The sequence below is a fragment of the Vulpes lagopus genome, chromosome 6 (genome assembly GCF_018345385.1).
Source record: "Vulpes lagopus strain Blue_001 chromosome 6, ASM1834538v1, whole genome shotgun sequence".
Taxonomy (NCBI): domain Eukaryota; kingdom Metazoa; phylum Chordata; class Mammalia; order Carnivora; family Canidae; genus Vulpes; species Vulpes lagopus.
The window spans coordinates 102,687,166-102,699,614 of NC_054829.1; the positions used below are offsets into that span (position 1 = coordinate 102,687,166).

General features: G+C 37.7%; 1 protein-coding gene across 4 annotated transcripts in view; it reads left to right on the plus strand.

The window, feature by feature from the left end:
- NPNT (nephronectin) overlaps nucleotides 1-12,449 on the plus strand; it is a 76,417-nt gene that overhangs the window by 16,605 nt on the left and 47,363 nt on the right. For 2 of the 4 annotated variants that reach the window (XM_041758679.1, XM_041758681.1), the window contains exon 3: nucleotides 837-887. The exons of the other annotated variants lie outside the window; for them this stretch is intronic. In XM_041758679.1, the coding sequence (XP_041614613.1) occupies nucleotides 837-887 (51 nt within the window). The remainder of the gene's footprint in view (nucleotides 1-836; nucleotides 888-12,449) is intronic. 4 annotated transcript variants of the gene reach the window in all.

A 12,449-nucleotide genomic window follows, 5' to 3' on the forward strand; every position in this document is an offset into this window, starting at 1 on the left:
AGAGAAGGCTCCATTCACCTAATCTTAATTTATGCAAGTAAACGCACAAATAAAAAGTGAATATTTTATGCTTTAAAGAGGGAAGGTAGTAATTCACAAGAAGTAATAAATCATCTCTTCCCTTACCTCTAGGACATCTAGGGTGGTCAAGCCCTAACCATTATTAGTATTGTTTCAAGTTTCTTCCATTTACTTTCATTAAACTGGGTTATTTATGTATCTTCAAGTGAAATGGCTGAGCTTTCACGGTAATTCTTGTTGCTATTGACAACCAAAGCAGCCATGCAAGAAGAAAATGCTGTGGAAGGAAAGAAAAAACAAACCTTAATATTTCCTCCCCAGAGTTGGAGAGAAAAGGGGATACAAAGTATGTAAGAAACAGGTAAGTAAAGATCTACCAATTAAAAAACTACCAGCCTTCATTACTAATTGATCAAAAGTTTTAATTTTTTTCAGATATTTTGTCCAACACATTTAAATAAAAGGATACTGTCTCTTGGAACCAAAATTAATATTCTGAAAATGAAAAATTGGATTGGAAGGTACAGTGCCACAAGAGGTCTGAAATACTCTAATTTAGAATTTGGACTATGAAAGAATAGCACAACTTCAATTATTGGTTAATATTTTTGTTACAAAATGTTTTTGAATGACAAAATGGTGACTAAAATATTACTATTTTAAACATGTCCTAGATTTTTTTTTTGTTTCAGAAAAACACTGAGCGTTGAATATGTGTAAGTCTCCGGGAATGTAACAAGTTGCTAAATACCCAAGTCCAGCCTCCTTACAGAGAAAAGATCTGGAATTTCTTTTTTTGGACATTTGTTTTGCAGCTTTCTACGTCTTAAGGCAGAGAATAGCCAGGATAAGGTGCCAGCTCAAAGGTTAGATGAACATATTTCTTGAAATAATTTTGGCTAACCTATGTCTTGAAAGGCATAACTTCTAAATAATAACTTTACAAAGCTATCAATAAAACTTAATATTAGTTGTGTTTTTGAGTTGCCTATTTCGGGGAAAACTATATTTTTTAGAGATCTGCTTATTCTGTTCATAATTATGTCAGTTAATTTTATTTCAGTTATTACATTAAACTTTTCCCTTTCAGTTTATAATTCCTTTCTCCTGTCTTATGAACCTAATAAATTGATCTCCATTCTAACCTAAAGGACAGTTTATATTTTTAATACTTAAAGAAGGAAATTTTTAAAAAGTCCACCAAATGAAATTACTAACACCAGCTTATCATTAACCTGAGGGAATTGTATCTCATATTCATTAATTCTCCATGGAAAAATTCAGGTAAGAAATATTTTTATTTGTATGAAATATACAAAATGTTATAATAGGATCTATGAGTATTTCTGTTATATTGTTTTTGTACTTAAAAGGTTCCTTGTGTGCAATATTTTTGGAAGTGAATAGCGTCACTTAACAAATCACCCTTTTGACACGTTAGTGGAAAATTTTGGAGAAAGATTTGAAATTCTATTTAATGAAATTGGGGCCAAGAAGACAATGTACTTTGATAGGTGAAAGATATTATCACATGTCATAGAAGATGTTTTTAAGAGAAGAAAGGATTTTAACAAAAACATTTGGGGAAAAATTTTGATAGTGCTAGAAATAAAAGTTAAGGAATTTCCTTGTTTGGGGAGACTTTAAAAAAATCAGAGTGTATGTCTTAGAATTAATAAGAGCAGTAGGAATAACTAGCAGAGCTTGGCTGAGGTTAAGGAGGCAGTGCCAAAGAAAGTACAATTGACTCTTGAACAGAGTTTTGAACTGCATGGGTACACTTATGCATGGATTTCTAAAATATAGAGTAAAGCACCATAAATATATATTTTTCTTCCTTATTTTCTTAATAACATTTTCTTAACCTTGCTTCATTGTGTGAATGTAGTATATAATACATACAGAATAAAATATGTGTTAATCCACTGTTTATGTTATTGGTAAGGCTTCCAGTCAACAATAGGTTATTAGTAGTTAAGTTTTGGGGGGAGTCAAAAATTATACATAGATTTTTGACTGCACAGGGATTGATACCCCTAACCCACATGTTGTTCAGGGGTCAACTGTAGAATGTGGGCTTTGTCATCAAGAGATCTAGGTTTAGGACTTAGTCCTGTGACTTACCAACTGTAAGATACTACATGTTTTGTTTAACTTTTCCTGAGCCACAGTTTCATAATCTTTAGCCCTACTTTGCAAAATTATTGCTGGCCATGAGTAACTCATGCAGAACAGTTCTTGATAAATGTTTGCTATTAGTGTGGGGTCAAGGGTTCCCCGGGTGGCTCAGCAGTTTAGCGCCACCTTCGGCCCAGGGCGTGATCCTGGAGTCCTAGGATCGAGTCCCACATCGGGCTCCCTGAAGGGAGCCTGCTTCTCCCTCTGCCTGTGTCTCTGCCTCTCTCTCTGTCTCTCATGAATGAATGAATGAATGAATAAATAAATAAATAGTGTGGGGTCAATATATAGACTATATAGAGAGAATAATATATAACAATAAATAGAATACTTTGAACACCCTCTTATTTGACTGGGGTCCATCCAATCCACAGTATAGCATGTTTTTTAATAATTTGTTTATACACCATATTTTTTTCCCCAAAAGATTTATTTATTTTAGAGAGCATTGGGGTAGGAGGAGCAGAGGGGGAGAGAGAGAATCTCAAGCAGACTCTGCACTGAGCGTGGAGCCCGACTCAGAGCTCAATCCCAAGGCCCTGACATCATTACCTGAGCCGAAGTCAAGAGTTGGACACCTACCCCGCTGTACCACCCAGGCACCCCTATATGCCCATCTTTTGAAAGTAATCAATTGGAAGTAAAAGATTCCTTGCATTATTCATTTCTAAAATAAAACTTTCATTGAATAGCTATGTTTCTGAACCATTCCTTTTCTACTTCTCTAATAATATCTATTTTGCAAACCTCAGAGTGGAGTATAGTTTTGGTTAGCTAACCAAAGGAAAAGGAACCAGAAGGAACTAGAATTGAATTGTAGAATTACATTTAGAGTTACTATGATTTGACAAACATTTGAGAGCTTACTAGAAGCAAGGAGCTAAGTTAGGTGCTGGGAGAGGTACAAAGATTAGTAAAACACAGACTCTTGTTTGTGAGGAGCTCATTTGGCAAGATGATTGTCTCTTATTCCTTCCAGACTCTAAAGTAGGAAAGAGGGAGAAAGAGTTGAGGTTGTTCAGAGGAAGAGACACTTCTTACTGGAGAGGATCAAGGAAGATTTTATGGAATTGGTGGTATTCAGTTGATTTTATTCATCAAACAGATACATATTGAGTGCTATCTGTACTGCTTGATAACCCTGCAGTACAGATAACCACTTGCAGATATCATCCCAATAAGATGAAGCTCTGGGCATCCATGTTATTCACTGTCAGTATTGAAGGCCCACATATTAGGACAACGCTGGGTGGAGGTGTGTTTTGATCTAGGGTACTGTAAAAGCCTATCTTGGGTGCAGGATCCCAGCCCAGGAGTGATGGAGTGGTGGCCCAACTAAATCCTGAGGGATTAGGAAGTCAAGTGAAGGGTACCCTGGCCAGACAGAAAAATCCATTGAAACTTTAGAAGCCAGAGCGAGGGGGCACACTCTGGGAAATGTAAGCACCTTTCTCTGGCATTGGGGTATATGTTTGAAGGGCATCAGATAAGAATTTCAGTGGGTGAAGTAGCAAAGGGCTGACTCATGGAAGGCCTTTGAGGTCACCTTTAATTAGCCTTTGTCCCAAAGTTACAGAGGAACATTGTCATGATGCTAAAAAGGAAATTACATAATTGAATTGATATTTCAGAGGTTGGAAGCTGTGCTAATAGGTCAGATCTAGCAAACAGGTGACTTTCATTTTGCTCACAGAGTATTTTCACATTGCTTGAAATAGTTGACTGTATTTCACAGGAAACATGGATATCAGACTTTGTTGAAAAATCAGTAGTCCTGCATTGCTGCAAGGAATTGGTAGGCTGGAGTTGCTTAGCAGCTGTCCTGTTTGGAAGAAGCATGTACTCCATTTTGCCTTGGGGCTCACCCCTTCAAGGCAAATGCCTGGGACCTGTAGGCATTTGATGATGTGGGGCTAATTTCTGAATGTTTTCCTGATTGACAGTTTAGAGAGTAGCTTTTTGAGGCTTGGGACTCCAGGATATTACAGTAAACCTGGGGAGAGATCAGGCTTTATCTTTAGTGGTGGTGAGAACATAGAGAAGGATAGATACTTTTAAAAGATAGATGCTTTAAAATAAATAAATAAATAATAAATAAATAAATAAATAAATAAATAAATAAATAAATAAATAAATAAATAAAAGATAGATGCTTTTTTTTCAAAAAAGGAAGGAGAGGGGATCCGTCGGTGGCTCAGCAGTTTAGCACCTGCCTTTGGCCCAGGGCGTGATCCTGGAGTCCTGGGATAGAGTCCCATGTCAGGCTCTCTGCATGGGGCCTGCTTCTCCCTCTTTCTGTGTCTCTGCCTCTCTTTCTGTGTCTCTCATGAATAAATAAATAAAATCTTTAAAAATAAATAAATAAGTAAATGAATAAATGAATAAATAAATAAATAAAATCTTTTTTTTAAAAAAAGGAGGGAGAAGCATGCAGCATTAAGACGGTGGGGCGCCCCTTTGTAGACAGCCACCACTGGTGTGGCAGCTGCTGCCACTGTGAACTATGTTTTTGAGAAACGTCCTGCACCTTTCTGAACAATAGCTGCTTTTTTGGGCAAAATATAGCAAAGAGCCTTACCTCATTGGGTTTTTATAAGGATAAAATGAGAAAATGGTCACAGAGCACTTGTCTCAGTGATCAGCTCGATGTTAATTCAGTACAATGATGGCTCGTGGTGATGATGATGGTTGTGGGAAATGAGGAAGATGGAATCAGGGATGATGCCCAAGTTTCTGGTGTGTTATTCAGAGACCTAGAGAACATTGAAGAAAGTGCAAATGGTGAGTTCCACATTGGTCGTGGTATATTTGACGGGCTTGTGAGACTTTGCGGTGGAGGATGTGGGTGGATTGAGGGTCTGGAGCCCGGGCGAGATCTGAGCAGAGCCCAGGCTGTGATTCATTTGATAATCTCTCCACCACTGTCCTATGGAAAGCTTATTTCCCCTCTGCCCACTTCTTCAGTCAGCATTGATAATCATTGCTCTCTGCCCATAGAGGATCAACTTTAAATGGCATATGAAGAATGTAGGAAAGGTAAAATAATGTGTGACACGTCGGCTGAAATGTTACCTACTCGTTTTAAGTTTTTGAAAAAAAATCCTTTCCAGTTTACCATTTTGGCTGGGAGAAAACCACCCTGCACAATTGTTTTCCCCTTTCAGTTGGCTTTTTCTGTGTGATACCACTGTGACTACTAATTCTAAGCAAATATTCAACTAAGAGTGAATCATTGTTAGGAATAAATGACCATAACTTGGGATCCCTGGGTGGCGCAGCGGTTTGGTGCCTGCCTTTGACCCAGGGCGCGATCCTGGAGACCCAGGATCGAATCCCACATCGGGCTCCCTGCATGGAGCCTGCTTCTCCCTCTGCCTGTGTCTCTGCCGATCTTTCTCTCTCTGTGACTATCATAAATAAATAAAAATTTAAAAAAAAAAGGAATAAATGACCACACTTATTTTTGAAGTTTGTATTCTTTCTTAACTGAACGTACTGAAAACCAGCCCTGCCTCAAGTCTTGGCTTAGATGCTGCCTTCCCTTCTCTGCCTTCCTTCCTGTAGCGGGGAAGGTCTGCATTCAGTTGTAAGATCTGCATGGAGCCTATCTCGCACTGTCCTGCACTGCGGTTATTTGTGGATCTGTCTTTTGTTCTGCCAATTTGTTAGTTCCATGAAGCTGGTGACTGTGTTTTATGCATCTTTATGTCCAGTGCAGTAGCTTCCAATGTTCCTTGTCCAGTTAAGCTCAGCTCGGGACACTCTTGAAGATGTAAGGACCAGGCACTTCTGTATATAGGGGACAAAAAAGATGAACAGGATGTAATTTCAATAACCCGATGTGGCTTTCAGGGAGGACAATTGGGAAAATGAATATATTTAATTTGCCTATCTTAGGACCTGTTTTTGTATTTTGTGGATCTTAAGTCTTGATTAAGGTTACAAAAAGAAACCAGTTTACATTCTTGGAAACACATTATCATCTGATGTGGCATCTGCTGCATTGCATTGGTTGCCCATTGATTGTTTGCAGTGATGGATAGACTTCTGATGCTCTGAGTACAAGGCCTTCCAGGCTGACACTGCCTTCATTATGAAGGACTGTTTTCTGCCCTTTGGGCCTTGTGCCATCACTTAATTAGCCAATCTTTTATTGATGGTCATTTTGGTTGTTGCTAAATTTCTGTTTAAGGTTCTTCATAGCTAAATTTAGAACAATTAATGAATAAATGTTTTCCTAAAAAAAAAAAAAAAAAAGTCAGGAGGCCAAACTGATACATGCCTCACATCCTGTAAGTCTGTGCATAGTCACAAAAGTAATTCCATTCTTTTTAATAGTAAATATATGGCTTAACTCATTATGTATTAGTGACTTTGATTGCTAAAAGAAGTGAGAAGAGTTATATTAAACTTTTCTTGCCTTTTGTGATGATCACTCAATAAACCTCAAAATTACAGTTGAAACAACAATTTTAACAAAAACACACACTTTAATGTGCTTCATTGTATTCTGAAGAATTCTTACATTACAAAATCAACTGTCTTGTAAATTTCTTTTTGCTCCTTTCCAAAACCTTTTCTCTTTTAAACTATGTAATTGATCATTACCTCTTCTGTATCCTTTACATGCATCTGTTATGAAGACATCTTTACTTCTTTCTCTCCTTACTAGATTTGCCCTCTTGAGGATGAGGAATTGGCATCTTACTAATCTGTATTTCCTCAGTTCTTAATACAGTGTCTTACACACTGGAGCTTTTCCTCTTTGCCATCCTTATAATTCTCATTATAGCTAGCATTTTATTGGGCTCTTACTATGAGATGGGTACTATCCTAACCACTTTATTTGGTTTTTTTCTCGGTGACTCTCCCAACAACCCTGTGGATATGTAGGTTTACTATTTCTTTAGTAAAAAAATGGGAATTCTGGCTACTTTCTCTGGTCCAACCTATGATATGCATTTTAGAGCAGAGAAGCTAGGTAATCTACATAGGTCATATGTTTCCTAAGAAGTAGAGCTGGGACGCCACAGTTCCAACTCTAGCACCTGCATTCTTAAACCCTTCTCAAGAGTGTACTGATCATTGAACAATGGTTCAGAAATTAAGTAATAATATTTGTCAAAGTGTGCATATTATTCTACTGGTATATATATATAAATTTTTCCCATTTTTGTATTTGAAAATTTTCAAATCCACAGAAAAATTGAAAGTATAGGAACAACAAACACCTGTGTACTCTTCATCTTCTACAACTGTTAACATATTGTGTATTTTTTTCCTCTCTCTCTTTGACCGAATCATTTGAAAGTAAGTTAGAGACATAATGGCCCTTGTTGCCTAAATATTTCAGCATGCATCTCCTGAGAACAGGATCATTTACCTACCAACCACAATATAATTATACTCAAGAAATTTAACACAGGGCAGCCCAGGTGGCTCAGTGGTTTAGCACCACCTTCAGCCCAGGGCGTGATCTTGGAGACTTGGGATCGAGTCCCACGTCGGGCTCCCTGCATGGAGCCTGCTTCTCCCTCTGCCTGTGTCTCTGCCTCTGTGTGTGTGTGTGTGTGTTTCTCATGAATGAATGAATAAATAAAATATTTGAAAAAAAAGAAATTTAACACAGATACGATAATATCATGTAAGAAACAGTTTATATTTAGATTTCCCCAATTATTCCGGTAATGATTTTTATGAATTTTTTTCTTTTGCATCCAGAGCCAGTCAGGGATCACTTAGTACATCTAGTTGGCATCCTTTTTTGGTCTCCTTTGATTTAGAACAATTCTGCCATTTTCATTTTCATTTTCTTTTCTTTTCTTTCTTTCTTTCTTTTTTTTTTTTTCTTCTTGTCAATGACATCTTTAAAAGAGTCTACATCAATTGCTTGGTAGAATGTTCCACAGTCGACTCAAGTTAACCCTCTTTTTGCAAGAATATTACATAGGTGATCATATATTACATATATCCCTTTGCACATAATGTAGTTCTTGGTGATGCTACCTTTGATCACTTGATTAAGGTTCTGTCCTTCAGATTTTTCCATTGAAAGGCACCTTCTTTTTATAATTAGTAAGCTGTCGGATAATACATTGAAACCGTTTGTTCTGTTTCCCAACAAACTTCTAACCAGTGAAAGTTTTAGCATCTGTGGATAATTTTTGCTCAAATTAGTTGTTTCAGTCGTGATTATAAATTTGCGTTTTTCAAATTCAGTCATTTCTTCTACATGTTAGCCGGCATTCTTCTGTAAAGAGGAGCTTTTTCTTCTTTTGTAGAATCACTTTGGACTTAGGATCCTTTTGTTACTTAACTGTTATCAATTACTGTCCTTATTTTTCTTGGTGCTCAAATTATCTCATATTTGGTTAGTGGGAACATCCCCAGGCAAAGTCCTATGTCCTTTTCACATGTTTCCATCATTCTTTGAATATGTCTCTGCTTTTTGTCACAGCAAAATATTCCAGCTTCCCTAACTCAGCCCTGATTCCTTTAATTGTGGAATGGTATTTAAATAAGAAACAAAGATCTGGGGACTAGGTGTGCTGGTTGCTGCTGTTAACCTACTTAAAAAACAAAACCGACTTCACACTTCCAAATAAACAGTAACAATTTCTTACATGTTCGTTAAGTTTCATTTGGCATTAATCTAAATTCCACCCTTATGTCACATTAGAAACATCAGAATTGCAAGTAACCTCAAAATGATGGCATCCTTTAGAATAATTTTTTTTTAAGATTTTATTTATTTATTCATGAGAGAGAGAGAGGGGCAGAGACAGGCAGGGAGAAGCAGGTTCCATAAAGGGAGCCCAACACCGGACTCGATCCTGGGACTCCAGGATCATGCCCTGGGCCAAAGGCAGGGGCTAAACTGCTGAGCTGCCCAGGGATCCCCTAGAAGATTTTTTAAGTGGAAAGGTATAGTGCTTAATTATGTTAAACAAGTTGGTTTGTGATACAAAGGTACAGATTCAGGCACTTATTTTCTTTGATCTACTTCAGGAATTAAAAGTTAAATAGTGAGTGATGAAAGGAGTGATTACTAAATATCCCTGAATTATTTGTTCCCAAAGACAAAAATAAAGTTATTGTTAGGTCTTGGAAGATGACATTATATAGACCAGAAACCCTTGGTTATTTTAACTTCATGCGCTAAATGATCACTTGATTGATTGACTTAATATTTGGTTATAGTTCATGATTAAGGTCTAAAAAATAATATTGGACAAAACGTGAGAGTGAAAAAAATTATAGATGGAGCAGTACTTCAGAAGAGAAAGTAGTTATACACTTCATCAGTGATTCAGACTCTGGAATCTGTCACAGAACAAGCAGTGAAGTGAAGATTACTTTATGTCTGAATATTCTGGCAAATATAATTTTAAAGTTATAGATTGTATTCTTAACTTGCAGCTTTTCTTTCCCAAAAATACAACTTAAATACCTTTACACCTGTAATCACTTTGGCCTTCTCTGCCCCTCTCATCCTTTCCTGCTTGGGGTTTTCCCTCTCCTGTCACTTCCAAAGCACCTCAAAATCCTAGGTTTTTTGGCCTTTTAACACAAGAAGAACTGGTGGATTAACCATGAAACTGGGATAATAATTTTTTTCTGAAATTGAGCAAGTCACTTTCTGTGCTTTCACTTCTGTGCTGCTAACCTGAGGATAATGTCTTTTTTCCTGCCTTGTGTGGTTATTGTGAGAATGAATGTAAACAGTCCTATCAAATGAGTTCTGTATCACTGAGAGCATTTAGTACATAATATTTTATGATGGTAACAATAAGAGGCACTTTTATTTGAGTTTTTACTACAGCAGGAATTTAGATTTGAAAGTAAGATAATGGACACCAGGATACTGGGAAGGCTGCAGAGTTATTTTCCTCTGAAGATCTTCAAGTCTGTAGGAATCTTTCCTCTGGATTTTGTTGTACCTGTACCATGGGGTAGCTTAAGGCCCTTTCCAGTGAGCCCTATACAATTCCGCATCCCTTCCTTCAGGGCTCGTGAGTATAGGGCTCAAGGCCCTTTCCAGTGAGCCCTATACAATTCTGCATCCCTTCCTTCAGGACTTGTGAGTACAGCACTGAGCTCTTTCCTGCTGTTTTCAGTAATTGTGTCTCTTCCAAGGCCAGTTGCTCTGTGAAAAAGATATTCTTCCTCAGAGGTTCCTATTCCCCTCACAATGAATTTTTCCATAGCTGGGTTCTCTGAAGCTTGTTAGAGGTAATGAGAGCTCTCTGAAATCTCAGAGATTCATTTCCGTTCATTCTCCTGCCTATATACTTGTATACTGTGTCACCTTTGTTTCTAAATTACATACCCTGGAGGACAAAGATCCTTGTTCTTCTTTTAATGGTGCCATATTTGACAAGCAACATGTTGTAGATGGCAAAAGTTACAAATGATTCTTAGGACTCTAAAAACAATCTTACTTTCATTAGAAGATCTTTCTCAAGTTACTAATAACACCTGAGGTTGAGTTGATTTTTTCCTTGTCACTCTCCAGAGCCATCACCTACTTGGGCATCTCAGCATGTCCTTAGTTTTTCAAGTGTTGACACTTGACTCTCTGTGTGATTAGTTTACATAAGAAATATTATATAGAACTGATGGGGAAGTTTAATTGTCCCCTAACTTATTTGAAAACGCATTACCTGGCAATATTAGAAAACTGTTCAACTCTCAGAACCCCAGTTACATCAGGATAAATTTCCAAGAGTAAAATTGTAAATTGCAGTCACACAGAAGAGATGTGGGCATGTGACATGAAAGGGTTATGTCCGCCTTGCCAGTTGAGATGTATTTCTTTTTCTAGTTCAAAAATGACAGAGAAGTTATTTTAAGGACGCTTTGGAGATTATACTGTGGGAATATTAGAGAGTAAATTTTGAGTGTGATTTGCCCATTTGGGCTTAATTCTGGCATTCAATTTTGGGGGTAAAATCTATTATTCGTTGGCTCTCTGATGCTCACTTGACTTTTATTGACTGAGCTGCTAAACCATTTGTGATAAAAGAAGAGAGTGGGCCATCAAATATGGCCCAAAGTTTTTGTCTCCAATCCATGTGACGGTCAGAGAATCAGTGCTGCTTTTTCTGATTAACCTTTAGCACCAAGAGACACATTATTTCCTCCAAATCAAGTGTATCATCTGTTTTTGATGTTTTAGAAGACCACTCTAAAGTGGACCACTAAAAGTAGACCACTTACTCTTTTGATTTGTTTTTTTTTTCCCTTCCTGGTCTGCCATCTATAGCAGGTTGTAAGGGTTCATGTATGCTGGCTCCTGAAATCTCATGTTACAGTGGAGACAGTTACCAAAAGGAGGGCCAGTTTAACAGAAGTTGGAATCATATTTCTCTATCTCAAGATGAATACGTATTTTTTAATCTAATTCTTTAGATTTAGAAATGAAATTCTTTAGTTACTTCTGTGATTATATGGTATTATAGATATAAAAATAAATTTGACAAGTTGTATTTCTTTACCAGTATCTACTCATAACATTTCTATCCTGTGTACCAAAGAAAACATTTGCGAGCTTGATAATAAACACAGATAAAGTCAGATTCCACAATTTTGTGTTTAAGGGCAGTCAATTAGGAATTGTATTTAGCTGCAAGAAACAGTGACACGGGATCCCTGGGTGGTGCAGCAGTTTGGCGCCTGCCTTTGGCCCAGGGCACGATCCTGGAGACCCGGGATCGAGTCCCACGTCGGGCTTCCGGTGCATGGAGCCTGCTTCTCCCTCTGCCTGTGTCTCTGCCTCTCTCTCTCTCTCTCTCTGTGAGACTATCATAAATAAAAATTTAAAAAAAAGAGTGACACAGGAATAGTGCCCTAAATTGCTAGGATGGTAATTAGGGTTAATATTATGAGTTTTTGCTCTGTACTCCTCTCCCTTCTCTGGATCACCTCAGGGTCATAAAGTGGCCACTGTAGTTCAATGACTACTCATCCCCCTTTTGGAGTAGCATTCCAAAAGCCCCACCCAGTAAATTCTGTTTCTGTACAAGCAGCCGGAATTTTGTTACTTGGCTACCCAGATCTACCAGGGAAGATAGGGAATGTAGTTTTCCATTGCTAACTCATTCTTCGCTCCCAAAATGAGCAGACGGAAAGCCATTCTAGTTTTAAAAAGAAGGGAAAATAGATCCTGGTACGCACCCAGCGATCTCTGCCACCAGTACCTTTTATGATCTGCCTTAAGCTTTCTTTTGAGCTCCTCTGCTATTGTAAGC